Source organism: Oreochromis aureus, linkage group 13, assembly GCF_013358895.1.
Source record: "Oreochromis aureus strain Israel breed Guangdong linkage group 13, ZZ_aureus, whole genome shotgun sequence".
Lineage (NCBI taxonomy): Eukaryota > Metazoa > Chordata > Actinopteri > Cichliformes > Cichlidae > Oreochromis > Oreochromis aureus.
Window position 1 is genome coordinate 19,115,084 of NC_052954.1, and position 27,962 is coordinate 19,143,045.

The window sequence follows — 27,962 nt, forward strand, 5'->3', positions numbered from 1 at the left end:
CTGAATGAACATTTCGGCTTGAGAAACCCCAGAGTTACTCACAATCTTAAGTGACATCAGGCACATGTTTGTGTTTTGATCTGTTTTCCAGTGATGGCTCATTTCCCTATGACTCTGTCCCCTGGCAACAAAACGCCAACCAGCCCCCTGGGTCATTGTCCGTGGTTACAACAGTGTGGGGCGTTACCAACACATCACAGAGTCAGGTATGTCCATGCATGAAAAGCACCCACTCTGTAATTATATGAGTTCAGCAAACAGTTTTAAGACAGGTTTATTGCACAAACCTAGCAGATAGTTTCACTTCCTCTTTGATTCTTTTATAAATATAGGTGCTGGGCAACCCAATGGCAAACAGCAATAACCCCATGAATCCTGGGGGTAACCCAGTGGGATCGGGCATGTCTGGCAATGCAGCAGGGCTCAATTCACCACAGTTCAATGCGCAGCAGCAACAGTTCCCAAATAAAGGCGGTTCCAGCCAATCATACATGCAGCAGAGCATGTACGGCAGGCCTGGCTACCCCGGTGGTCCTGGAGGATACAGCGGGAGGTGAGAAACAGGATACCAGTCTTCTTTTTTATTCTTTAAGACAGCATCTCCAGTTTTAAAAAAGTGGTTAAAACATAAATCATGTGTTCATCAGTTACTCTGGAGGCCCGAATGCACCACCAGGAGGTATGGGAATGGCCTCCCACACACGTCCTCCTGGTGACTTCACCCAGCCAGCTGCTGCAGCCGCAGCTGCTGCTGTTGCTGCCGCCGCTGCTACCGCGACAGCCACTGCAACAGCCACTGTAGCTGCTCTGCAGGAAACCCAGAATAAAGACATGAACCAGTATGGACAGGTACAGTACACACCTGCTATGAGGCAAACAGTTTGATGGAGGAAGATGTTAGGTAACTACCTGCTGCAAAATGTAGCCATTAATTACTCGGGTTTTTTCTCCAGATGTGTCCATCGTTCCAGATGGGCCATGCTCCAGCCTACAATAGCCAGTTTATGAATCAGCCAGGCCCACGAGGTCCCCCTGGGGGAATGAATCCATCCAGCATGGGATCCGCCGTGAACAACCCCAATATGAGCGGGCCTCCAATGGGTATGAACCAGGCGAGAACCCCAAGCATGACGCCTTTTGGAGCTCACAGCCAGAGGATGCATCAGCAAGGGTATCCCGGTGGACCTCGACAGGGCATACCCATGCAGGGGATGAAGAGGCCATATCCTGGGGATGTGAGTGGAAATATCAGACATGAATATTCTTCTTGTTGTAGCACCTGAGACATGTGTATATATATAATGTCTTTTCTTCTTCTTTTAACTTTCTTCTTGAAGGGAAGCTATGGAGGTCAGCAGTATGGGCCAAACAGTCAGTTCCAACAGCAGGGGCAGTATCCCCCATCAAATGCCTCCAGACCGCTGCCCTCTCCTAACTACCCCAGCCAGAGGATGCCGGGGCAACAGGGCCAAGGGCAGTACCCGCCTGGCATGCCCATGAGCCAGTACTACAAGGTTTGTTAGTCCATCATTTATGCATACTCAGGGTCAGAAGGGGGGCAAAGGAAGTGAATTATTCAGAAGATCAGGACGTTTGAACCCTTGTCACCTAAACTATAGTGCATCCCTGGCACTAAAGGGAACTTTATCAGTTTTTTTTTGCTTTTCCTTATTCAGCAGGAGCCCTTCAATGGTCAGAGCACCAACTTCTCTGGAGGCGGATACTCTTACGGCCAAGGCAGTGGGGTATGTTTTTCCTTCGTACCCATGTGTAAAAGTGCAATTTCTGTCTTAGCAGGTGAAGACATTGGTGCCAGATTTGAGCCTTTCATGTCTGTGAAATGACTTTAACAGATCTTTTGATTATTGCACTTCCCCCACCTTTCTTTAGCCCCCCAGGCCTGGTAACTACCCGCACTCTCCAGTCCCCGGAAACCCCACACCTCCCATGACCCCGGGAAGTAGTATTCCGCCGTATCTGTCTCCAAACCAGGATGTGAAGCCCCCGTTTCCAGCCGACATGAAACCAAATATGACAGCGCTTCCGCCCCCTCCAAGTAAGTACCCCAGCAGCTCTGAAACGAGTCGTTCACATGACTCATTCGTCTGTTTTTGTCCTTTTTATCCTTTTATTTCACCTCCTGACATTTACAGTCTGAGATTAAAAGCCCCCCTCTCCCGTTTTCCTCGTCTGCAGCTATCCCCAACGAGGAACTACGTCTGACGTTCCCAGTCAGGGACGGAGTGGTGCTGGAACCGTTCCGCTTGGAGCACAACCTGGCTGTCAGCAACCACGTCTTCCACCTTCGACCGTCCGTCCACCAGACCCTCATGTGGAGGTAAAAACCTTGCAGTTTCTTGTTACTAGTGCAGCATGTGCACAACAAGCACTAAAATGGATGTGTGATGAAAGTTGGCACATTGTAGTGCTGTTATTTTAGGCTGTTGTTTTAGCGCCGCATTAATGTGACAGACGTGAAATTTATACTAAATCACGTGTTACTGCAAAGTTTATTAATAGTAAGAATTTTGGTTTGTCATAAGCTAACAAAGTGTTGCCTACATACAATACGCCTCATTTCTTTGTATTTGGCATTGAAGGAGGCAGATTTCTTTTTTTTTTCTTTGCAAGGTTTTTGCCTTCATCAGATAATGTAATAGTGAAGAGTAGACAGGAGAGAAGGGAGAGTGAGGGCCTTGGGTCAGAATCAAACCCAAGTTGTTGCATTCAGCCTTGCGACATCTCCTCACCCTGTGAGCTAAACTGGCACCCGTGTTTTTTTATAAAGTGGTCTTAAGCAATCGCTCTCCAGGATTTCTGGAGGTCTTTCAAAGTTTTTATTTGGACACTGCCTGCTTTTCCAGTCATTTTCAGTCCTTTCCTCATAGCTGCCAAAAACAAACAACCATTAGCCAAAAACCTGGCATATGTCTTCAGGGTATGCAGTATGTCCTTAAAAGATTGAGTAAATTGGACACGTGGAGGGCGAAAGATGAGGTTGCAGGTCTTAAAAAAACAGGCAAAATCCAAAATCTGGCATCTGACCCTTCACTTGATCCATCTGCTGTTCATGAAGCCTCATCAGAAATGGTCTCAGTGGATGGGTGTCTGTCAATAAGTCATCCTAAGGAAGGGAAACAGGAAGAAAACCAAAGATTGACTTTCAAACTCATTAGAATTGGATAACTTCTATTTGTGCCTGATATATTGTACAGACTGTGCAGTTGTCGTTTTGTTTTTCCAAATTTTTTCCACTAACTGTTATTCCTCTGGTCACCCTCGAAGGTCTGACCTCGAGCTGCAGTTTAAGTGCTACCATCATGAAGACAGGCAAATGAACACCAACTGGCCTGCTTCCGTCCAGGTCAGCGTCAACGCCACGCCTCTCACCATCGAGAGGGGAGACAACAAAACCTCCCACAAACCCCTGCACCTGAAGCACGTTTGCCAACCTGGGAGGAACACCATCCAAATTACGGTCACCGCCTGCTGTTGTGTGAGTATTCGCATTCTCAGAGCACCGACAAGCAGCTTTGATATGTCGCCGTTTCATTCATTATTTCAGACAAGCTGGAGTGATTTACACACACACACGTGATTTCACTTTGCATTGTCTGGAGTATGAATGAGATTCAGCTGTCTGTACTAATTCTGTGTTCATTGCTTTTATTTTTCTTTGCAGTCCCACCTGTTCGTGCTTCAGCTGGTCCACAGGCCATCTGTGCGATCCGTCCTCCAGGGGCTCCTGAAGAAGAGACTCCTCCCTGCAGAACACTGCATCACCAAGAGTACGGCTCCTTTGTGTAGTTAATGTTCAATAATACATCCGAATTCAGTGAGCTCAACCCTGTTTCTCTTTATCGTTCTTTAAGCACACCTATGACTGCTCCCTCTGTGACACTTTATATTTTCAGTTAAGAGGAACTTCAGCAGTGTCGCGGCCTCGGCGGGCAACACTACTCTCAACGGGGAAGACGGCGTGGAGCAGACGGCCATTAAAGTGTCTTTGAAATGTCCCATCACGTTCAGACGCATCCAGCTACCTGCGAGAGGGCACGACTGCAAGCATGTTCAGGTTTGCGTGTATTTAAGTGGAAATAATGTTAATGGAAATGCGTGCCTGGTGTTGCAGTGAATGGAAGAATATTATCCTAATGAGGATTTGTGATGTTTCTGTCTGCAGTGTTTTGATCTGGAGTCCTACTTGCAGCTCAACTGTGAGAGGGGGACATGGAGGTGTCCTGTGTGCAAGTAAGCAGCAGGTCTTTGTGCAGGCTTGTGTAAAAATACGTTTAGGGAATCCATCCAGTAGCTTATGTGTTGTTTTTGTTCTGTTTTTTTAAATAGTAAAACTGCATTATTAGAAGGTCTGGAGGTGGATCAGTACATGTGGGGAATCCTGAATGCCATCCAAAAGTAAGTTCACTCCCTTTGGCCTGTTTTTACACGCACAAATTATTTAAACGTGAAGCCAACATGATTTGTTTTCTCCTCCAATAGTTCAGAGTTTGAGGAGGTAACTATAGACCCCACATGTAGCTGGCGGCCTGTCCCCATCAAGTCTGAGCTACACATCAAAGAAGACCCCGACGCACCGCTGGCCAAGCGCTTTAAAACAATGAGCCCGAGTCAGATGACCATGCCTAATGTGATGGAAATGATCGCACAGCTAGGGCCAGGCCCCGGCCCAGGATCTGGACCCGGACCTGGGCCGAGTCCATACCCACCACACCCCGGTCAACATGTTAGTGGCAACGGGGGAGATTACCCGGGAGCAGGTAATGAAAAGCAGGCAGCGTCCTGCAGTGTAGAAAAATAACAGGAGAGTCATCTCATGTATCGGAAGAATGAGCCGTTGTGCATTTTGCAGCAGGATCTATTGATGTGTCTCTAGTGCATTAAACAAAGAAACAGCCCCAAGGAGAGTTTTATGCTGAAACTGTTTTAAAAAATGTTCCTGCTCTGATAAATGTTTCTCATCAGTAAAAAAAAAGTAGAATGGGTATATGCTGTTATGTAACTGCTTTGATAAAGGTACATTTTATTTGCAACATCAGGGATTCCTCATCAGATGAGTGAGCGGGACCAAACTGCAGTTAGCCCCTTCAAAAGACGTGTTTTATCTTCTCTCCTTGTAGGCAACAACTACCACACCCAGGGGAATTTCGACTTCCCTCACGGGAACCCCTCCGGCGGGGGAGGAGGTGGAGGGGGTCCCCCTATGAATGACTTCATCCATGGACCTCAGCTATCCCATCCTCCGGACGGGCCCGGTGGTCTCCTCCCACAGGATAAGCCCCTCAGCCACAGCATGAATGATCCAGTGAGTACATCTGACTTTGGCTGCTCATGGTTTATGGGACTCAAGTTGCACATTAAGCTTTTCATATATTTGGGCTTTTTTTTTTTTTTTAATGCGATGCTAAGTTAGTCGTGTTTGCTGCTTAGTCTGAGGAAGAAACTCTCTAGAGAATCTGTGCCGTACTGAAAACCTGTATTTCTTATCTGACCAAGGTGCAGCCTGTGCCTCTAGCCAGCATGTGTGCTCAGTCATGCTCACATGCTCATGTCACCATATAATGTTGCAGCTGTACATGTCTGCTGATCGCAGCTTCCATTTAGAAAGCCTGTTCCATATTATTCACGCTGGAACTCATTTCGCTCCCCCCCTTCCTTCCCCCCTTAACACTCTCTCCTTCCCTCTCTGTGTCTCTCTCGCTTTATCCTCCTCCTTTTTTTCCCTCCCGTCTCTCCTTCACTGTCGCTCTTTGTTTGCCTTCTCGCACTTGCAGATGTCCCATTCCGATCAGTCCCATAACTCCATGCAGCAGCAGCAGAGCTTGCATGCGTCTCCCCACCCCGGCGGCCAAACAGGGCCGCCTTTACATCACAGTGTCCAGTCAGGGCAGCCCTTGCATCACAGTGGCCAATCATCGCACCCGCCTCGCCAGTCGCAGCCTCAGCCGCAGCCTCAGCATCCCGGGCAGAACAGTCATCCTCACAGCGATCTGAACTTTAACCCCTCCTCAGATGGGCAGATGGGTCAGGGAGCCCAGGATATGCCCGAACCCTCCCTGGATGTAAGTGTGTCTGCTTTGGATGCCGTAAGCTAACTGTTGACCTGTTGTCTGCCGCAGCTGCTCTCATCTCTATGCTGTTTTCTGTTAAAGTTTGACTCTCGGTGGTAGCCGTTTATGTGCACGCTAGCATCAACACTTCATATGAAGTCACTAGAAAAGGTAAATTTGTCTTTCTTGAAAAAAAGAACAAAAAAATCATGTTTTTGTTTTTTTCTGCCTTTCGTGCACAGTTGCTTCCCGAACTGGCGAATCCAGAAGAGCTGCTCTCCTACCTGGACCCCCCCGACCTTCCCACCAACAGCAACGACGACCTCCTCTCCCTTTTCGAGAACAACTAGCACCTTCGCCTCGCCCACAAGCCCCTTGTTCACCCCCGCGGGAGTCATGACGTGTCGGACCGCCCCGTCCACAGACGCCTGACCGACCTCCTGTTAACACTTCAAAACAGCTTTCTTATGCACTGACACACAAATGGAGAATGTGCGGCACAGGAGCACAGCTGGGGAAGAAAAAAGGGACGGGGCACCTGTTTGGGAACTCCGAGGGAGAGAGCAGGAGAGCCTCTCGTCCCCCACACTTCCTTCTTTCGCTTGTGCAAAGATTCAACACACCAGTTCCACCACCTCTGACTTGAAACACACCATTTACAGCCATGTCGGTGGGCACTAAAGTGACTTCATATATACATATATATATGTGTGTGTGTATATATGTATACATATACATATATATATTAAATATTTGTGACTTTTTTTCAACTGAAAAACTGTGCAGCTATAATCATTATATGTAATCAACACAGAGGAGACAGGAGCCGTTGTGGGCTCCAGGAAAAGTGTTGTAGCTTTGTTGTTTATATAAATATCTATAATTTTCATTTAAAAAAAAAAAAAAAAAAAAAAGGACAAGAGTCAGCGGCAAAGACATTGTCTTGTAAGAGTGTTTTTACCCTTGAAATGTGTTCTTCCAAAACTTTGGCGTATGCCCTTTGACCTTGCCACTCCCCCACCTCCCTAGATTTCTGAATGTGTGTGTGTGCGCGTGAGGTGGTTAAATAACTGGAACTCATCAGAATCAGTGCACTGAGAGGACAAGCTCAATTGTCCTTGAGTGTCAGCAGAGGAGGCGAGTGCACATAGTGTGAAATGTGGTGTGTGTGTGCCCAACTGCGAGTGTGTTTCTGTGTCCTCTTTCGTTTGCCTGCGAGCGTACGTGGAAAACAGCGGGAGAGAGAAAGTTTGAGACAGAAGAGGAGGGGGGGAGGGAGGGAGGGGACAATCTAGCTTAAAGAGCTGTCTCAGCACCTGTGTATTTATTGTGACGTTTCACTTCTCATCAAATTCAGCACCGTTTCCATCACAAGTGCATGTGTGCCAACGGCTCCTGTTGTCTTTTGTCCAGCCTAGATGTGCTTGATCAAATCATTATCTTTCTAGTCTTTATATTTATTATTTTATTTTAAATTCATCGGGGTTTTTTTTGTTTTTTGTCAGCGTCTTTGTGTTTTATCTTCGTTCAACCTCCTGCTCCCTTCCCTTCATTGACACGAATCAGTCACCGCAGCTGTCCTGTGCTTTTTGTAAGGGGTTGAGTCTGGATATTACTGTGTGTTGGTGTAACAGCAGGATTTCAGCATCCCACAGACATCCACAGAAGTTTTTAAAATCACTGTGTTTTATAAAAAAAAAAATCAAACACACACACACAGAAAAAAAAAGATATCTGTATGACTGTACTGATCTTTTGTTGTTTTATTACTGCTTGGGAGGGGGGAAGAAAAAAAACAACCTGCATGACCCGACAGTGTTTCCAGAGCTGTTGTATATACCCTTTGTGAATACATTGTGACTGTACAGTACTGTACCTAACTATTACTGGCATCTACATGGTACTGCGTGTCTGTCGGTGACAACTCACACACATTAAATACACACAGTCCCCGATAAACAGTCCAACATTGTAAGGAATTGATTTAAATGCACTCTCACTGGCTTTTTATTAAGTACCTGTGTATTGTGTACAGTTTTTTCCATTACTCTGTGACTTTGAATCAGCAGGAAGAAATATATAAAAGGTTGTTAATGCAGCTCTGAGGTCCAAATTTCTCCAAAACGGATTTGTTCAATATTATTGGATCCTCATCTACTTTATTTAAGGTGAGAATGTGCAAAAAAAATGTTCTCTGGATGGTTTTGAGGTGTGATACTGAGCTTTTCATAGCCATCGATCTGTGTTTCCATCACTTTTGTTTTGCATTTTAAGTTATTTTTGTCCAGTGTTTGTATGAGAGTAAAATTTGGTTTACGTCAGTTTATGCAGTAAAGACAATGAATATGAAGTAAACTGTATGTCGTCGATTAAAAAAAAAAAAAAAAAAAAGGTCGCCCATATTTAGGCTTTATGATCCCTTTTCAAGAACCGCATTTTGGCTTCAAGAGTAATCACATGGCCTGCATACAACACAGCTGAAAGAGTCAAATGTTTTGTGTTTGTTTATATGTTTGTTAAAGACAATGCACTGCCGCATTGGGATGTTTTATTTCCCTACACAGTGTGTAATCATGACTGTAACCTTTCACAAAAATCGAGTAATTTTCGCGACACACTTTGTACTAGTTGAGGATTTAAAGGAGAAGACGATTAATATTGTAAAATGAAATTCGGGAAAGACCCCCAGTAAGGATTGGGGGACGGGTTTGGGGATATAAGGGATATTTGTACATAATGTAAATGACAAATAGAGACACGTTAACAGAAATGTATTCATTTTCTCCAGTGGGAGTGTGCATAGTGTATTTAGAATTTGTAAAGCTTGCATCCTCCTGTCAGACATTGAATTGGGAAAATGAGTCTGTTTGATTATGTCTGTGCAGACCTCTCTAACCATGCCTGTTCATTTATGTAAGATACTTTATGAACCCCTCAACAAGGGGTTCAAGAAAAAGAAAAGACATTTTTCCTCTTGTGTAATATGAAAATTCTGTGTATTTCGTTATTACCTGTGTACTTTATAAAGGTGCTACGAAATTATTCCGACCTTTTGAGGTATAATTGGGACTCGGGAGACATCGAGCTTCGAGAAGGCTCTCGAGGGTTGTTTCCAAAATTTACAGTTTGTAAAACATTTTGTCAAATTTATAATTTTTATGCAATTTGGCAAACTTATGCTATAAAGGTACAATCTGAAGTGATTGGCACAAGTGGCAGTTGTCTATTTGGTTTTGTACATTCTATGTACAATCATTTCATATTCTAAACTGGTCAGAAGAACATTGTGATTTTTAGTCTTGCAAATCTGTATGTAGTTAGATGATGTGACATCCTAATATTTATCTAATAAATATGTATTCAGATGAAACACAGCTGGCGGCCTCTGTGTATTTTGGGCTTGACTTGTCCAACATGTTCCATGGAACAATAAAAAAAATTCAATTCACTTGTATTTACATGTAGTGCAAAATCACAAAGCAGTCGCCTCAAGATGCTTCATATTGTAAGGTTATAAATAATAGAAAACCTCAACAATAAAAAAAACGCTTTGAGCAAGCACTTGGCAACAGTGGGAAGGAAAAATTCGCAGTCATGTGACGCAATGAGTTGGGATTAATTAGAGGAAGACGGGACAAACTATGGAAGACAGTCAGAGATTACTAATATCTAATGACTAAATGCAAAGTGGTGTGTAAGCACATAGTGAGTCATGGAAAGCCCTCAGCAGCCTAGGCCTATTATAATATAACACAATTAAGAGAGGATTCAGGGTCACCTGATCCAGCCCGAACATTGAAATCAAGCCTGATGTAAGTTAATGCAGACCACAAAGTCGAAATCATTCAGCACCGTCTCACAGCTCAGTGCCTCAGCTGAACGCTCCACTGATACACATGGACACATCCAATTGGTAAACTCCATACATTTAAGCTTCTTTAGCCTGTTTACAAGTTGCTATGCACAGCAGGCGCCTTTCCAACCCACATGCAGCTCAACTTTGACCTTCATGCTTTGTCAGTGATAACTGCTCTCTTCTGTCATAGTGTGATGCTGCTGTTCTAAATATAGTCAGTTTAAACCATTTATATATTATGTACAGCTGTGTGAAAAAGAAAGAATACTCTATGACTCAGTAGCTTGCAGAACCACATTTAACAGCAAGAATTTGAAGCAAACAATTTCTGTACGACTGTCTCGGTCTCTTACGTCATGGATTTTTTCCTTGTTTTTTAAGGACATCACATATCACATAAAAGGGGCTCTTTACTTTTTGTCTGTTAAATTACATGCCTTTTTTAATCCTTGAATGATTCATAAGTCAGCATTATATGTTTTGGGGTTTTTTAAAGGGGGAAAAGGCCAGAAATAAGGCCTGAAAATGAGTGAAAAATCATCCAAAGAAAGACTTCGAAAGAACTTCAGAAAGTCTGAAGAACTACTGCTCTTTAAAAAAAAAAAAAATTACAAAAAATTCCTGCATCTTGGACAAAGTGTGTACATTCATTACAGAGTGTAAATTCATGTTAATTCATTATATTTAAATTAATGCATTTTAAAGTAATTTAAAATTATATTCAGTGACTGATTTGGGAACGACTCAGATTTATTCATGAAATTTATACACCATAACATCACTTTATGACATGCTGCTGTGACTCTTCATCTGTTGACATTGTCTACATTTCAGAAAACATTCAGAACAAGGAAATGAAAATTCCTTATTTACAGAAATATACAACTTGCTTATGTTCACAATTTACCTACCCAGTTTACTTTCTGTCTGCGGGGTCAAGTGAAGTCTATATTCATGTGTGTTTCTTAGCCCGTGCCCTGACGAGAGGTTTATTTTGGTAATTAATTAGCAGGCAAGCCACAGTAAAAATTTCCTTAATGCTTCCAGCAATCGATAGCGGTATAACCGAGTCAAACAGTTTGTTTTCCTTTACCCTTCGGCTTACACGCTCCACATGTGCGCTGAGTCGTGCAATTTTCTGTCTCTTGAAGCCGCTGTGTGCTAGCATCTGGCTATTTTGGCTAAGAAAAGCTGGACAGTACACCTTCCAATCCACACAGTCAGACATGAGGAATCCTTCGTCAACCATTATGGCCATGTCTTCTGTAAGGTGGTCAACCAAACCTGATCTTCTAAAGAGTTCCTTGTCACTTATTGACCCCTGATAGAGTGAAGAAACAAAGGTCACTGCGCCATGTGGGGCCATCCCAATCAGACCTTTCATTGTGCAGTGAGACTTGGAGAACATCTCACGTTGGAGGAGAGTGGAGGATGGGATTTGGCATTTTAGCTCAGTGCAAGTAACTATCACCTGAGTATCGGGAAAGTCTTTGAAGTCATCAGGGAGGTGAGCTTTAATGTCCTCGGCATCAATCCAGATGCACACAGAACCCAAGAGAGTGTACAAGTAGGTGGTCCATGAAGAGATAATGCAGCTTACAGTGAAAGGGTGAATGCCAAACCGGTTTGCCAAGTCTCTCTCCTCAAGACCAGCAGCCAGGTACATTTGGAATAGGAACAGCTCATCAATGGGTTGCAATGACTGCATCTGAAAAAGAGAAAAAGGCATACAACATGTTTATAAAACTAATTACACTGATCAGACGTAACAGGTGATGTGAATAACACTGATTTTCTATTCACCATGGCACCCGTTAGTGGGTGGGATGTATTAGGGAGCAAATGAACATTTTGTCTTCAAAGTTGATAAGTTAGAAACAGGAAAAATGGGCAAGTGTAAGGATTTGAGGGAGTTTGAGAAGGGCTCTAGTGGCGTGTTCCTGGTCTGTAGTGACCAGTATCTATCAAAAGTGGTCCAAGGAATCACCGACAAAGTCATGAGCGAACAGATGAGCCACTGTAGCTCAAATTACCAAAAAAAGTTAATGCTGGTCCTGATAGAAAGGTGTCAGAATACACAGCACAGTTTGTTGTGCTTAGGGCTAAATAGTTGCAGACGAGTCTGGGTGCCCATGCTGACCCCGTCCACCGCCGAAAGCAGCAACAGTGGGTACGTGAGCATCAGATTTGGACCACCAATGGAAGAAGGTGGTCTGATCTAAAGAATCGCGTTTTCTTTTATACCACAAGGACAGCCAGGTGCAAGTGTGTCACTTGCCAGGGAGCTCCTAGCACCAGATCCACCTACCTAAGCATTGTTTTAGACCATATACACCCTTTCATGGGCATGCTATTGGCCTCTTTCAGCTTTGCAACAAAGCAAAAAAGGTTCAGTAATGGTTTGAGGAACACGTTTGAGGTGTTGACATGGAGCACGAATTCCCCACAAGGAACAAGTCCGATCCATGGAGGCCCAACCTCAACACTTACCGGACTTGTGCCAGATACTACAGCACACCTTTAGGGGTCTAGTGGAGTCCATGCCTCGACATGTTAGAGCTGTTTTGGTTGCAAAGAGGGGGACCAACAAAATAACCAGGCAGGTGGTCATAAAGTTATGCCTGACTGATGTTAATGTAAGCAGCACCACGTGCATATGATATTTTTATATAATTCCAGATTACAATAAAAAGGTTTGACATGTATTTCCTGTTTGTTTTTTCTTAAAATCTGTAATGCACAAATACAAACCATGTGTGATGCGTTTACTGCTTCACTCCTTCTTTCAGTAGCTTCGGACCATGACCTGTGAATCACTCTGTGGACAGAGGGTTCAATCAGCCCCCAAAACATCATGAAGTGACGGTAACTTGCAAACCTATTGTAAGAAAATACGGAGTAATATTACAGGTCATTTACAATATTGCTCACAATCAAACTGGTATTTTTGTGTAACATGTCTAGCCAAGTGTCGTAGGTTTACCCTGTGTAGAACTGAATGTCATCATCGGATCCGGCGAATCTTTGTAATCCAAAAGCAGACTGCATTTTGAGCTCCTGGATCTCTTTCCTTAACGTTCCCATTTCTTTTTTTAACTTCATGTTTTGGTCTACTGTCACATCTGGGGCACAGCAATAGTCATGATCCAAGCCAGAATTATACTCCATAGGCTGCTCACCTGATGCTGGGTTACCTACAAGACATATTAAGGATTGTACATTAATATACGTTATTGTGAAAACTGTTGTCGGAACCATACTGAATTTAACCACATAAATATTTAAGATAAGATAAGATAAAACATACAACTTCATTGATCCCACGGTGGGGAAATTTGTGCAGAAAGCAGAAGAAGAATACAACAAATACAAAATAAGTTAGACAATACACTATATATTTTATATAGTGGGAGAGAGAGAGTATGCAAATGGCTAACAAACAGCCACTATAATTCATTATTCATTACACACCTCTACCAATTAATGGCTAATTAATATTATACTGAACACAGTCCAAAAGATTCAATAAGCCACACCAGTGTCTACTGTCAGTTTCCTATCATAGCCTAGTGGCTAACAAACGTAAACAGAAGCCCCCAAAAGTTCATTCTGTTCATCTGGACGTTTTCAGTGGGAGAAATGTTTCATCCAAGTGACTTCTTCAGTCTCAGCTGACTGCAGGTTTCCCCAACCTTATAGACAGTACATTTGCATAATGACTGAAACTAGCACCACTGAAGGAACAATGGGCTGGGAGGTCAGTTCCTTCATCATTAATATGCAATTGATCACTCATTGATCAAAGACCACTGATCAATGGCCACGAGTACCATTCACGAGAGTTGGGGAATGGCTGCAATCACAGCGTTGTAAGATGGCGAAAGATGTACCCAATCCCCCCTCCTCGATTCAGAGATGGTCTTTCCCTTTTCATGTAAAAGGCCTCCTTGACTCCCCGCTCCAACCAGCGTTCCTCCCTGTCCAGAATGTGTACATCCTCATCCTTGAAACACTGTCCACTGGCCTGTAGGTGTAAAAAGACTACGGAGTCCTGGCCCTACTAATGAATGTTATCTTGTTTCAAGATACATAATACCTGCCGTTATCAGTAATTTTGCACTCCAGTATCAACACCCAACCCCACAACATAGACTAATAGACCTACACCTTATATGAGGGGGTTTTTCTGGAATTTCACACAACCCAGGAAAAATAATTAATACAAAATGGGCTTGGACTGACAACATTATGAATCAAATGTGCAACTATTTGGAAGCAGCCCGCCCCCTCCCCGTTCGATAGGTTGTGTGTGAGCAGCAGCAGCAGCAGCAAGCAGGTGCACTGACGGCCCTCGCACTCACTTTTCACGTATGTGTGTGTGAATTTAGAAAACACATCAGTGCAAATTATAAATCTGTATCATGTCTTCAGTTTTTGTGTTTGTTGTAGGGCTGTCAACGTTAACCCGTTAACGCCGTCATCACGATTAATGCGATTAAAATTTTTTTAATGCAATCAACCCATCTAGAGCGCAGAATAAACAAACTTTGAACAAACTGTCTGAAATGCATTGACAGAGACATTTCAGGCATTTTGAGTCACTCTACGCTCCAAATGGATTAATTGCGTTATAAATTTGAATCGTGTTGATCGTGATGACGGCGTTAACATTGACAGCCCTAGTTTGTTGGTTTGTTTTTATTTTGTTTTATTTTGCGAGCTGGTTATTAGATGCCTCTCCAGCCATCCAGAGAATCCCCCGCCGTCCCCGCCACTCTCCTCCTTGTGTGGCAAACAACAGGCGCACCTCGCAAACGAGGGCGCCTTTACTCCCCACAAATGGGAAATAGAAAACCGATCGGTGCCCATGCAAGCCCCAAAATGCGCTGGCATGATGTTGGGGGAGCATGGCTGCAAGCAACTTTTTTTGCCGATGCCATGATGCAACCGCCCATATCACTCGCTAGCCACAGTCCTCTTAATTTGGCGTTGCTGGGAAAGCTGTGAAAACACAAAACTCTGTTATATTTCGGTGACCCTGTGCACTTAGGCACACAACAATGTTCGCAATATTGTTTTTCTTGTTTCTGAAGCACAAATTTATCTCTCCTGGCGGTCATGGGTCCTCAAACAGGAAGTGAGCGAGCAGTACTTCCCGCTTGCGGATATGACGTAGCGCGAAGTGCAAAGGCTCTGTTAATACAAATGTTTATTTATTTATTTGTAATCAATTAAAAATGTCAAAATGTAAGTTCAGTGGAAATTGAACTGTTGCTGCATTTAAAACAAGAACGAAGGAGCAGTACTTACTGCTTCGTAGTTCTTGAAACGACTTGAAGTAATGTTGTTGAAGTAATGTTGTTTCTCAAAATATTATTTCATTTTTATTATAAAATTAGTATTTCGACTTTATTCTAAAAATGACAAATACTGTTTTTTTTCCCTTTTGCCCTACTACTCCATCGTAATAATTTAATTAATTTAAATTTATTAATAATAATAATAATAATAATAATAATGAAAACGTCATTACTATGACTAGATTTGTTACCTCTCACGCGGGGTCGCTGTTTGTTTCCTTACTGCGCTTGTCCGTGCGTGTGACGTCACACGTACACACGATTTGATTACTTTGTTTAGAAGTCAAATTCTGTAAATCAAACAGCCACATTTCTATTTTGGCATTTAAAACTTGATTTGGCCCTTTGACCCATACAGTTTTAAAATAAATACTTTTAAAACAAATGACCGTGATGAAAAATCTAAGTAAAACATAGCAAAAACAGTAAGTGACTTGTAACTTTGAACTGAACTATCCACAGTTGCCAAAGAGCAAAACAGTTGACCTAAACACAGGTAAACACAGTGGGAAAAGTAGAATATCTTTATGTAAAATAACAATTTTACCTGCGTGGATTTCGCCTGGATTATCCGTCTCTGGCCCAGAGAAATGCGGCTGTTTTGAACTCGCTCTCCCAACTTTCAACTCGGTACGACCCAGATTGATAGAGGGTGCCCAGTCTGGATCGCTTTCCATCATTTTGTAGGCTGGTTTGCCTACAAAATACAACAAACATTAGCCCGCAAAGCCACAGTAAACAAAGCAGCATAGCGCAAAGAATTTAATTCAAATCAATATAAGACTTATTTGTAACCTACATCAACAATAATGTTATGATAAATTACTTAACTACAACACATACACACTCACCTTTGTGGAAATGCTTGGAGCAGACTAACATGTGAGGTGGAGTGTTCTGGAACGTTATATTTGGTCTTCCAATAGCTGCAATCCAGGCCATCCGTTGCCTCTTCGTGACTTCGGAAACATCACTTGAATAATTTTTCTTCCACGAAGGAATCCTATAAAAACCGATTCCTTTAGCCTTCGGCTTCCCGTGGCTGTCATGCGACCGGCTATGGCAGTTAACAATACAACAACTTCTTGCCATTTGTGTCTCTGTGTGACTGTTGTCTTGTAATAGCCCGCATGCGTTAGCCGCTTTTACCTACAATCCTTTGCGTTTTTACCCCGGAAATGACGAATTTCGAATTACTTGTGCGTACTTGCGTTCTCGTGGATCCGTGATACGTCATCAGTTGGCGCGTCAAGCCGAGAACGCAAAAAATTCCCGGATGTGTTCATTAAATTTTAATGTTTGGTTTATTTCAGTGTTTCATTTGTTCCCGAGTAAATCGGTTTGGCTGGGATTAGCTGACTCTGAATTAAATCTAACATTAAAAATATTTTAATTCGGGAGGAATTAAAATATCCGTTTGTTTTTCACCGGGAACAAAAACAGCACGTTAATATGTGGAGATTCTAAAGGCTGCTTCTAAAATGATCAGATTATATTTTAAGTATTTGTTCAGTTCTCTTCCAAACCCCAGCAGCTGTCTGTTGTAATTTTTGAGTGTCTGCTAAAATAAAAATAAAAGCATTCTAACATCTCACCTATTTGTTTTTATTCAGGCATACATGTACACTATTTTTATTAATAGAAAGATTTCGCTACTGAGGTTAACCATGATAATAAGTCACTTAGATAACTTATAAATCTTAATGTTTGGTTTGCTTCAGTGTTTTATTTATTCCTGAGTAAATCGGTTTGGCTCAGATTAAAGTTAAGCTTCATAACATATTAATCACAGAGGGGACGGCATCATCAAGTACGCTGGTGTTGCTGTACAAATCGCGAGTCCGTTCTGGTCCTGCTTATACACGAATCTTTTTGGCAAGAATTTTGTGCTTTTGTTGTTTCCTTTATCTTTTCTGAGTTCTCCCTTTGTTACGAGAAAATATTGTTTGGTTTCTTTAAGTACCCCATGCACAGGGCAAACGCATTTTATTTGATTAATTTACTGATATTACTGGCTAAATTTCATATACATAAATCGAAATTTTCTAACGCAAAACCATCCTTTCAGTGCTTCTTAAATGAAACACAATATGTTAAAACCATACAACATTCTCAAAATGTAAAAGCTGTCAGAACTATAAACTTATCAATATTATGTGATTCTTTACTAGACTGTATGTATTTTGTTTTTTATACGAAACCCCCTTTTGTTAATTTGTATCTGTATTTTGTGCTTTATCAATAAAGCGTATTCAAAAAAACAAAAAAACAGAAAACAAATCGCTAGTCCGTAGTCGCATTCTCGGCAAGTACGTACTCCCGTGCGGAGAACGCGAGAACTCGCGTACTTGAGAATTGAGAAAGGGCCATGGTCTGCAGGTCCGCCTCACCGTGTAAGCTAAGCAGCTATGCTTCAAATAAAAAATCGTATGAGGTACAGCTCGTTGGGCATCACTGCAGCGCGCCTGTTTTCTCCCGGCCCCGTCGAGAACCCGGTAGTATTTTTGGACATCGATGCTGACAGCGATCCTCTGGGGCGAATAATCATTGAGGTAGCTTGCTGTTATCATAGTCGCCTCCAAAGACCTTGATCTGACCTGTAGCGTTCATATCTGTCAGTAGCCAGACCAGATAAGTGCTTTGCGTGAATTTGAATGTGATTTGTATTATCTTGCAGCTGAATGCAGATGTGGTGCCAAAGACTGCAGGTAGGTAGGTGAAGCCACGTTCCTTCCACGATGGGCTCATCGTCATTCATTTAAAAAATCCTTTCGATCCACAGAAAACTTCAGGGCTCTGTGCACTGGGGAGCATGGCTTTGGATACAAGGGATCTGTGTTTCACAGGGTCATCCCCGAGTTCATGTGTCAGGTACAGTTTACAGTGAAGGTGCAGTGTCATTTGGCATGTTTTCTGCTGTTGATGTTGTGTTTTTCTCTTGCAGGGAGGAGATTTCACCAACCACAACGGTACAGGAGGGAAATCTATTTATGGGAAAACGTTTAAAGATGAAAACTTCAAGTTAAAGCACACTGGTCCAGGTACAGCCTCACAGCTTTGAGGGATTACACTAAAACAATAAAAACCCTTTTCACATATGTCAAAACATGCAACGTCAGTCAGTCACTTCAACTCTGTGATCAGTGAATACAAACCCTTTCACCACTGTTTTAAGACTTAGACACCAAGTGGTTTTATACTGTTATCAAACCCCGTACTGACTTTGGAAGGACTATTGCAAAACTGTAGGCCTACTGTGGCCTCAGACAAAAAAATGAAATGTGAAGGTTTTATTTGAAACTGTACTAAAGCAAAATGATACTCATGAAACTGTATCAATAATAGAGAAAGAAAAATTTATACGATATGAGAACAAAGCACCAACTGCTTTACAGTCAAGTAATGTTAGCCACTTTTTTAGGTACGCTTGTTCAACTGCTCATTAAAGAAACGACTAATCAGCCAATCATATGTCAGCAACTCAAAGCATTTTAGGCATGTAGCCTGCTGAAGTTCAAACCGGGCATCAGAATGGGGAAGAAAGGTGATTGATTGCGGCGTGGTTGTTCGTGCCAGATGGGCTGGTCTGAATATTTCAGAAACTGCTGATCTGCTGGGATTTTCCCTCATAAATATCTCTAGAGTTTACAGAAGTAATTTGACTAAAAACACTAACGTGCTGCTGGACAGTATTCAGGAAAGTGAAAAATCTTGAGTTCTGACAAAAGTCCAAACTGTTTTGATGAAGGTGAGAAGGACATCAACACAGTGATAAAAGTATCTTTAGCAGTGAAGTATGGAGCTGTGTGCAAAGAAACGATATAGGTGGGGGAAGGTCTTACTGATCAGGGAACTTCATTAGGAGAAGTGAAAATTGCACCAAAACTGAACTTCCAGGTGTTATTTGCCAGCCGTTCTTCTGCATTTTAATCCCACTTCTTCTCCACTAGATGGCAGTGCAGAATCTCATGCAGCGTTCAAACTGCTGGGCATATACATTTTGCAATCCTCATGTGAATGACCTAGTTTTTAGTGAGTCAACATGCACTAATCAAAATAACTCTGTTTGTTGAATAAACATCATCCATGTGCACATTATTTAGTGCTTTGCGTAATCACATCGTGCGTCAGATCACAAGAGAAGAGGCCCTTTTTTTTTCTTTTTTCTGTTTTACAATCTTGCATGACGTTGCTGTAATGAGGCCTAAATGTCCCTGGATCAGGAGTAAAAAGGACATCAAGATCTTGTTTACAGCATCCAGTTCTAAAGATTGCTTTTTTTTTCTTCTTCTTTGGTTTTCTGCAGGAACGCTTTCAATGGCAAATTCGGGCCCGAACACCAACGGCTCGCAGTTCTTCATCTGCACAACGAAAACCGAGTGGTAAACACCCCCGTAGAACTTTTTAATCAGTCATTTCAGACTCCAGTTCGTGCCTCATCAATCACAAGCTGCTGGAGCCACTTTTTCATCTTTTCCTTTTCGTTTTCTTGTCTTTCTTTTTGGGCAGGCTTGATGGTAAACACGTGGTGTTCGGTCAGGTGAAGGATGGGATGGATGTGGTCTCCAAGATGGAATCCTTTGGTTTACATGACGGCGGTGTGATCAAAAAAATTGTCATCACAGACTGCGGGGAGATCAAATGACGCCCGAGCGCACTCACAGGCTTCTGCTGGATGAGTCAGTGTGCAGCAATCTAGTATTTACTCTCTCCTGGCTCGTGTGTTCGTGACACGCTGAAGGCAGGGCTGTCGCAGGTGATCAGCTTTTACTCAAATCTGCGCTTTTTAACTCCTGGTTTTGAGGTTGAGCAAAGCCAGAGGTTTCTAACGCTCAGACAGACCTTTTTACTCTCTAAAATTTTTACTCGACTGATCTAAATTGTATGCAAGCATGTAAAACAATTGTGTGGTGACTCATTCCCCAATAACTGCCAAATAAATGACCGATTTTTTTCGACTTTACCAGCTCTGGTCTTACTGCAAGACATTTGCTCTGATGTGCCACAAATCCTGCTGCTTTTAAAGCTTCCCGGAAACGATCCGGCCTGCTTTTTTTAGACACGGGCTCCAGCGCGACTGACTTCCTGTCCATCAAGAGCAGGATGTGACATCATGTGACATTCCACCTACACTGCAGCTGAAGCATCACATGTATGCACGATGGGCATGTGAGCTAGAGCTTCTTAGGGTGAAGTCGTTTTAGGACCTGAAATTGCTTTTTTATGGAGACGCAGGGCGTCTTGAAGAGGGAGAGACATGTCTGAAAGCCAGAGACTGGGTGGTGCTGCTTATCGAGCTAATACTTTATAAAAGTAAATAATGAAGAAGAAAAAGGCAGTTCTTGCCCCTAAATGAAACCATATGTGCGCTGACCTTCCTCCGTTTGTTTGAATTCTCAGATTACATTGTTGCCATAGAGATTTTTCGGCTCTCGCTCTGTTTGAGCTGGAGATGTTGTAACAAACTTGATATAATTTGGGTCCCCACCCTCGGGTTTAGTTTTAGTTATTTGGAATGCATGTCCAATACTGTGTATGGAAACTTGGCTCCGGAGACGACTGTGCCATTTCTTTTTACCACACATGCAAAACAATGACATCTTTACAGCTGGCGCATGCTGCTCCTTCTCTAAGTGTCTGCGTTATCACACAGAGTCAGTGGGCATCTTTTTGGGGGGTTTTCCTGTCCACAAGTGTTGGGAAATGGGAAATGGGGGTGCGTCCTGGCCGGTTTACATGTCTGTTATCTTTCAGCACTTTCATGGCAAGTGGAAAAAAAATGTTTTCCAAGTCTCGCTCTTCTGCGTTACACAACCACCATGAATAATCCATTAAAAACCCCTTTATCGTAATCTATACGCTCAGTGTTGCGTAAGCCTCGCACTCAAGAGCGATGGCAAAAACACCGCCTCGACAATAACGAGAGGAGCGCTCACAAAAACAACGTGTTGCTTTTGGCTGCAATCAGACACCAGAACGAACACCTCCCAGTTAACATAAATTCGGCACAGGACCCGAAAACAAATGAAAACTGTGCAACCCGGGCGGCTTTAATTCAATGTGACTTTTATTCATCAAACTCTGAACAGCACTAAAATGTTTTCCCAACTAACAAATAAGGCACATTTTGGAATGCCGTTTTCATGGACATGAAAAACAGACCTGTGGTCGACTCTCGAGCCCACGACTGTCCTTGCTTCCCATAATCATTGTCTTTCCCGACCGCACGCCTGCGTTCTGTCCAAATCAAATATTACATTATTGCAATACTGCATGACAAACATCTCAAGTGATACAGACAGTAAAGAATACAAACGAGACTCTCCAACTCGACCACTTAAGTGTTAACACATTACATTCAGTAAATATGTATTATCTGCAGAGGCTACATTTCCGGTAAATGAGGACTAATAACAATCAGACGTTGCTGATAATGTTAAAAACAATATTTACTTTAGCAAACTACTGTAAGGTATTTAAATAGGTATACATTGCACAAAAAAGGGGATATTTCATTCAAAACCAAAACACATGCACATGCAAACTCTAAAATAGTTCTTTGTCACACACGCTTCCTTGACAGAAGTATACACTCGCTACACTACTAATATAACATTTTATAATAGTTTCTTGTCATCGCTGCTTTAACCAAACTACATCTCACAGTTTAATGCGTTTATACAGTGGTGAGTATCCGTCACTAATTAAGAAAAACAGACTTTTCTGCATGTTAACACATTATATTTTCATAATATCGTTTACAAAATGAATACACGTGGCTGTATGGATGCATATGGCAGCTCATAATTAGTCACATAGCAACTGAATAATGGGTTATTCAACACTGATAACATCAATAAATCAAAAACACACACACAGGGAAAAAAAATACAATGGCTTATAATTGAGAAAGGTTATTAATTATGTACCAGCTTTTTTTTCTTTTTAATAATATTCTATGTAGACATCAATATTTCCTTCTTAGTGTAACTTTGTTGCATATTCTATACAAAAAGTGTTGTAAAAAGTCTTTCCATAAATATTTCTGCAGGATAACCCTTCAGATTATTGTAAAACATAAAGAAGAAGAAAAAAAAAAACAACAACTCCCAGCTTTGATTATTTCTCAGCAATAGGCCCTTCTTCACGCCGGAAAGAGAAAAAGCTTTGATATTGCTTCAACACTTCAAAAGAGCTACTATCATTGAAAACGATGGCCATCAAATATATACATAAAACAGTCGATCTTTGTCAGGGAAATAACTCTTGATTTTTTGCAGATTGCTTTAAAATTTTCAACATCTATTAAGAGTTCCAAAATACACATCTCATTCATAGAAAATAACAATTTTGAACTGAAAAGGTACTAGAAAAGTCAAGTATATGTAATTCAAGACACTACGTCTGAAAGCAGAGATTTCTCTTTCTTTTTTTTCTTTTAAAATGTATCAGCTGCTTCCATTGGCTCTTGAGTTGCCATTTTAAATGACCTCCTCATAACATGTCTCTGGGCGGAATCGAACTCTCTGACAGGATTTATCAACATTAACGTGATTCACAATAACTAATAATGTTATTTCTTTATGAGGTTAGTTCATAAGGCATCATTGGTATGTATTCCTTTCACTACAGCCACATGGTCTAATGTGGAAAATAAGGTTATGGGAGACCTGTTAGCCTAGTGTCATTACATAGAACAAAAACAGACATTAATAAGAAGAAAAATGGGTTGTTCCCAACAGTGGTGAATCTTTCATAAAAACTGGGTCTTTACTTTAAATGCAACAAAGTGTTTTCAGTTACTCCTTCAAAGGGACACTCCACAGATTTGCCCTTTAGCTACTGTGATATCTTCTGGGGCTGTGGAGGGTCATTGTCATTGTGAAAAAATCACAAGGCTTGTGTTAAAAACTGAGGAGTTTTATTGTCAGCATTTAGTAGGCTGGGGAGTCTAGCATAGACTGTATATAGAAGATGGACTTGGACACTTCAAGGTTTTTTGGACTTTGATTCTGAAGCTACGAGTTGAGTATTTTGGCCAACTTGTTCATCAAGTGAATTTGAAAGATGGGCCATATTTAAAAAAAAAAATCACACTGTATTAAATAAGACTTGAAACCAGTGATTGAGAAGTAATTGTGATACAACCAACATTCATGTGAGAAAAATGTATATTTCCTGCCTAGTTGACAAGTGGTTCCTGTGGCTGAGTAAAACTGGTTGCAAAGAGGGCACTGCACCAGAAACCACCTCGCAATCGCGTTGGTCACTAGCAGATTGTTTGCGTGAAAGCCAACGCCTTCCTTTTCTGCAAACACTGATGCAAACTAGAAACAGAAAACATTCACTTGCAAACTAAAAGCAGAAGACACAACTTCTACTTTTAAGGAAAACATTCTGTTTCCAGTTTGTGTCACTTCCCCACGGAGATTAGCTGGCCAGTGTTTGTGGACAAGTCAGCTCATTCCATGCAAACTAAGAGTAACTGTGATCATCTGCTAGTGACCAAAGGTATATAAATGGGTTTTTTACCAACCAGTTGTGAAATACACATTTTTCCTCAGCGACTGCCAAAGAAAAATGTGGGGACCCCTTGGCGACGAGTAGGGGCCAGGGAGTCCCTAGTGGTTGCCAGGGAGAGCTAGCATGTTTGAAAATGTGCAACTTTGAAGGCAAGCCTCCATTTTTTTTGGAGGAGGTTTTTGCTAATCAGCTGGGGAATACAGGATTCTTAGCAACAGGTGGTTGCCAGGGGGTCACTGACTGATCTGTACATCTCCACAATTCAGACTTTAGCAATAATATCCCAGCAACTGCCAGCAACCAGCTGGGAAATACAAATAAACCTCAATACTCAAAGTGAGCTGGTGGATCATTTTCTCTGGTTGTGGTTTAGGAGGTAGAGCAGGTCATCTACCAAATGGATCCCTGGCTCCTTTAATCTGCATGCCGAAGAATCCTTTGGCAAGGTACTGAAGCTCAAGTTGCTCCCGATGCATTCATCGGAGTGTGAGTGTGTACGTAAGTATTATACAGAGCCTACAGTAACAGTAAAAGTGCTTTGTGTTTGATTGGGTGAATGAGGTTTGTGGTAAAAAGTGCTTTTGGACTTCAAGTCCATTTACAACCACAGAAGTCGATCCTTTATTGGCCATTACAAAGAATGTAAATTTAAGATGTCTTAACACTGATGCTGCTTTTGAAATCCATTGTTTATATACAGTCTATGGAGCTTACTTTAAAAGGCTACTGAGTTGCATAATAGTCGATGCATTTTTGGAGCTTGAGCCAAACTGAAAGTAAAGATATTTCATCCACTGCTGCATGCACTGTTATTTAGTGTCTCCTGCAGGCCTCCCAACTGGTGAAGCTGGAATAGTAAATCACTGGAGTGCCCTTTTAAATCAACGGATGGAATTTAGTTAAATTTCCCAACAGTGTAATGCACCAATATCATCCATTTCCACTAAAGCAAGTAACAATGTGTGTTTTTTCACAAAACCCACGGTTTCCTTGAAAAAACATAATGATAACAGATAAAAATAACAATGAGTGAGGTCCACAGTTTGTGTCAACTTCATTCTGTTGTGAGGATCGACTAAGAAATAACATCTCTGTTGATATTCCATGACAACAGACCACAGTAAGATTGTTTTTGCCAGCTGGAAATGCTGTTTCAGCCTGTGCCTCCAACATGAATCGAACACCCACTATGCCAGTTCAACCGCTAATAGCGGAGCTTTATCGTTTTTCTGTCCTGTGTCACATCTTGAACCTACAACAAACTTACTCTGCATCACAGTTAACCACATGCACATAATACTGCTCCACCTCTGAGTCTCTCGCCACAAATCTTTGAAACTTCAAATGGCCTCTTAGCCTTGACACAATCGTTTTAAGGCACATACAGTATGTTATAGTATAAAATATTGTCAGCCAGTTTTTGTAAGGCTAGAAATACAGTACATATAAAACAGTTCACAATTCCTATACCAAGGATCCTTGAAAAGCAGATTTCCATAAATGATAACTAGAATAGTTTCCTCTTTAGTGCTTCACATCTGCATAGTGATATATGGAACCACAGTGGGTATTCCTTTTCCTTTAAAGTGGCTCTATTATGCTCATTTCCAGATGAGTGTTTTTATTTGTGGGCTACAGTGATGTACTTTTGTGTGTTTAGGTTTAAAATAATAAATATTTCTCAGGGGTGCCCTACGATCTTAAAAATGACATTTTAGCTCATTTAGGATCAGCCCTGTTTCCTGGTCCAAGCTCCTACTGCACTGGTTGAGGTTGTCATCTTTTTAATGTGTTGTAATACTTTGCCCCGAACACCAAATATTTAAAGGATTCACAAAAGAATCACACCAAGATTTCAGTGTGGACCTTGGGCTTAGGATCAGGACTTTTTTACAGCCAGTAATCAAACCATACAGTCACATATTAATGTAGCGGTTGTGCTAATCTAAGATGCTCTTTTGGCTGAAATTTGATCTGGTTTTTAGCATTTTCTTCCTGCTCTGTAATGGATTTATTTCTCCCAGCTGAACGGCATGAACAATTTAACTCAATTCTTACATTTTTTGTTAGCAAAGTGTTTATATTAGCTTAAGCTAATAGCTAGCTCTAAAGCTAGCCACCAGGTAGCATATTTTTAGCATCTTCTGCTAGCCTAACTTCAATAATCCAAATTATTACTCAATGATACTCCAAATGTCACTGCTTTTTTGTTTTACATCTGTGTTTATGTCAAATGTTGTGCTTGTTCTTTAGAAATACTTTAGTCAGAACATGGCATATCGTCTTTAGGTGGAAACTAGCTTGCTAACCCGGAAAATTCTCTTTTTCAGGGATGCCTGGATGTATATATGTATAACAAGAAATGAGAAAAAAATACATAATAGTTCCACTTTAAAGATATGGTTTATGATATAAGGCCCCATAAAAACGAATGTAAACTTAACTCACCATAAATTTCAATACAGCCATGAATTTTCAGCATCAACATATCACAAACCACCTTTCTGTCTCTCGACAAACCTGAAAAGCAAAGTTCTCCAAAGCTTCACCTCCCTTTAGGCACTCTACGCTGCAATTAGCTGTTGGACATAGTTTCTTCAGTGTGCAAGCCCTTGGAAAGTTTTCCATCTTGCTTCACCGACTCCACTGAGGCTGCCAGACATCAACTGGCACTAAAACTTGGATAAAAAAGTCTCTCTGAATCTCTGTCAAGCAAACAGCTCCTTTTGTATTTTGCTATCTTGTGGTTAAAATCTATTCAGGATTTATGTGAACAGTTTAGGGTCCAAAATCATGTTTATCAATGCTAAACAAGCTGTGGCAAGCATTTTATCAATAGTTTTGAAACAAGGAAAATATGTGACTGCCAACAATTACTGAACCATTTTTCCCCACAGCTTCTTCTGCCTATCTAGTGTCTATTTTTTCCAACACTAACAAATATATGAGAGGCAAGAACGACAAGAACAACAACAAAAATAGGAATAGGATAAATGAAGCGTTACCTATTAGCAATGCACTAAATCTAGCCCAAGGAGCATTTTATACAACTGAACCTACAGTAGTTTCTAAAGACAAGTGGAAGCAGTTACACAATAATGCGATATACAAACATACAAAAATGTCTCTTTATGTCCCAGTTAAAATTCAAATTGCACACGAGACAACAAGAAAATAAATAGGCCAAATGTAAGCTAGGGATGCATGGCACATTATCCCTCGGTTAATTCACAGTTAATAAGATGTGCTGCTGACCCTAATAAGGCAAGACATCAAAGGCCTCGTATACATTATGCCATCATGAGAGGCCCCGGTTAAACGTTCGTCACATCTCCACACACTTCGCTTGGCAGGGAAATGGAAAGCAGATCTCTGTAAACACAAAGCCAACAAACCCCAAGGTGAGGTAATCTATTGAGACAAATACTGTCAGTGATGCCAAGGAAATACAACCCTGGTGCTAAATCATCAATATAATAATTTTCTGTTGTTAAACATTGAGTATTGAGTAAATTAATCGTGTGGTTCTGATACACAAGGCATAAAAAGTCAATCATTTTGGCCTTTTTTTTTTTTTTGCTGTTTTGAAGAGCACTTCAAGAGATAGAGGGTGACCCTCAAACATATTCTTGGATGTACTGTCACTGAAAGAGGAGAAGAATGACTAAAGTCTATGCTCCACAAGTGGCTGAGGAGAGGGAGCAGAATTAATTGATGTGGTAATAAAGGAAGGCATCAGGAGATTTGGGAGGATTAGACCGAATGTCTACATTAGATGTTTCCGAGACACTGGGAGGAAGACGTGAAGAAGAAAGGGTGCCATGTCGTGTTGAGGGAAATCTGGATGTGGACCGGGAAGGGAGGATGTATAATGTCTCAATGGCGGATTAAAAAAAACAGGGTTTGGGATGGAGCGGCTCCTCTCTGCCACTGAATAATGATGAATATTTATTGCACACGGCGGCAGTAGTAGCCAAGGACTTTACACTTCTCGCACAGGTGTTGGGGGTGCTCCTTACTCTGGTCAGACACATCCAGGCCATCTGGCTTCTCTAAAGGTCGCTGGAGATACAAACAGAAGACCAATAATGAGTCATATTAAACACAGAAAAGGGCAAACCGAGCAAGAAACACACATAAACCTCTTGAATTTTG

The 27,962-nt window shown here is 41.6% G+C and overlaps 4 protein-coding genes across 10 annotated transcripts in view; 2 read left to right on the top strand and 2 right to left on the bottom strand.

The window, feature by feature from the left end:
* The window catches only part of zmiz1a (zinc finger, MIZ-type containing 1a), a 109,338-nt gene extending 99,900 nt beyond the window's left edge, over positions 1–9,438 (top strand). For 4 of the 7 annotated variants that reach the window (XM_039621697.1, XM_039621699.1, XM_039621700.1 and 1 more), the window contains 17 exons: positions 92–206; positions 333–553; positions 648–849; positions 954–1,235; positions 1,338–1,514; positions 1,677–1,745; positions 1,891–2,056; positions 2,197–2,338; positions 3,286–3,496; positions 3,683–3,788; positions 3,915–4,075; positions 4,184–4,251; positions 4,348–4,416; positions 4,501–4,778; positions 5,139–5,323; positions 5,793–6,080; positions 6,311–6,418. In XM_039621697.1, the coding sequence (XP_039477631.1) occupies positions 92–206; positions 333–553; positions 648–849; positions 954–1,235; positions 1,338–1,514; positions 1,677–1,745; positions 1,891–2,056; positions 2,197–2,338; positions 3,286–3,496; positions 3,683–3,788; positions 3,915–4,075; positions 4,184–4,251; positions 4,348–4,416; positions 4,501–4,778; positions 5,139–5,323; positions 5,793–6,080; positions 6,311–6,418 (2,848 nt within the window). Of the gene's footprint in view, positions 1–91; positions 207–332; positions 554–647; positions 850–953; positions 1,236–1,337; positions 1,515–1,676; positions 1,746–1,890; positions 2,057–2,196; positions 2,339–3,285; positions 3,497–3,682; positions 3,789–3,914; positions 4,076–4,183; positions 4,252–4,347; positions 4,417–4,500; positions 4,779–5,138; positions 5,324–5,792; positions 6,081–6,310 lie in introns of all 7 variants that reach the window. The other 3 variants (XM_039621702.1, XM_039621698.1, XM_039621703.1) reach the window with 3 other exon arrangements.
* Positions 9,439–10,208: 770 nt separating this feature from the next.
* LOC116316630 lies at positions 10,209–16,480 on the bottom strand. The gene is made up of 5 exons (XM_031735240.2): positions 16,136–16,480; positions 15,832–15,981; positions 12,908–13,118; positions 12,676–12,802; positions 10,209–11,632 (listed from the first exon to the last, which is right to left on the bottom strand). Exons 1-5 carry the CDS (start codon positions 16,374–16,376, stop codon positions 10,877–10,879), a joined length of 1,485 nt encoding a protein of 494 aa, XP_031591100.2. The 5' UTR covers positions 16,377–16,480; the 3' UTR covers positions 10,209–10,876.
* A 1,100-nt stretch (positions 16,481–17,580) lies between these two features.
* On the top strand, positions 17,581–20,247 carry ppifa (peptidylprolyl isomerase Fa). Its single transcript, XM_031735168.2, has 6 exons — positions 17,581–17,836; positions 17,962–17,992; positions 18,067–18,155; positions 18,229–18,325; positions 19,591–19,666; positions 19,794–20,247. Exons 1-6 carry the CDS (start codon positions 17,693–17,695, stop codon positions 19,927–19,929), a joined length of 573 nt encoding a protein of 190 aa, XP_031591028.2. The 5' UTR covers positions 17,581–17,692; the 3' UTR covers positions 19,930–20,247.
* Positions 20,248–21,333: 1,086 nt separating this feature from the next.
* zcchc24 (zinc finger, CCHC domain containing 24) overlaps positions 21,334–27,962 on the bottom strand; it is a 39,909-nt gene continuing 33,280 nt past the window's right edge. Inside the window, exon 4 of the mRNA XM_031735167.2 lies at positions 21,334–27,869. Coding sequence (XP_031591027.1) covers positions 27,756–27,869 — 114 coding nt within the window. The 3' untranslated portion in view covers positions 21,334–27,755. The remainder of the gene's footprint in view (positions 27,870–27,962) is intronic.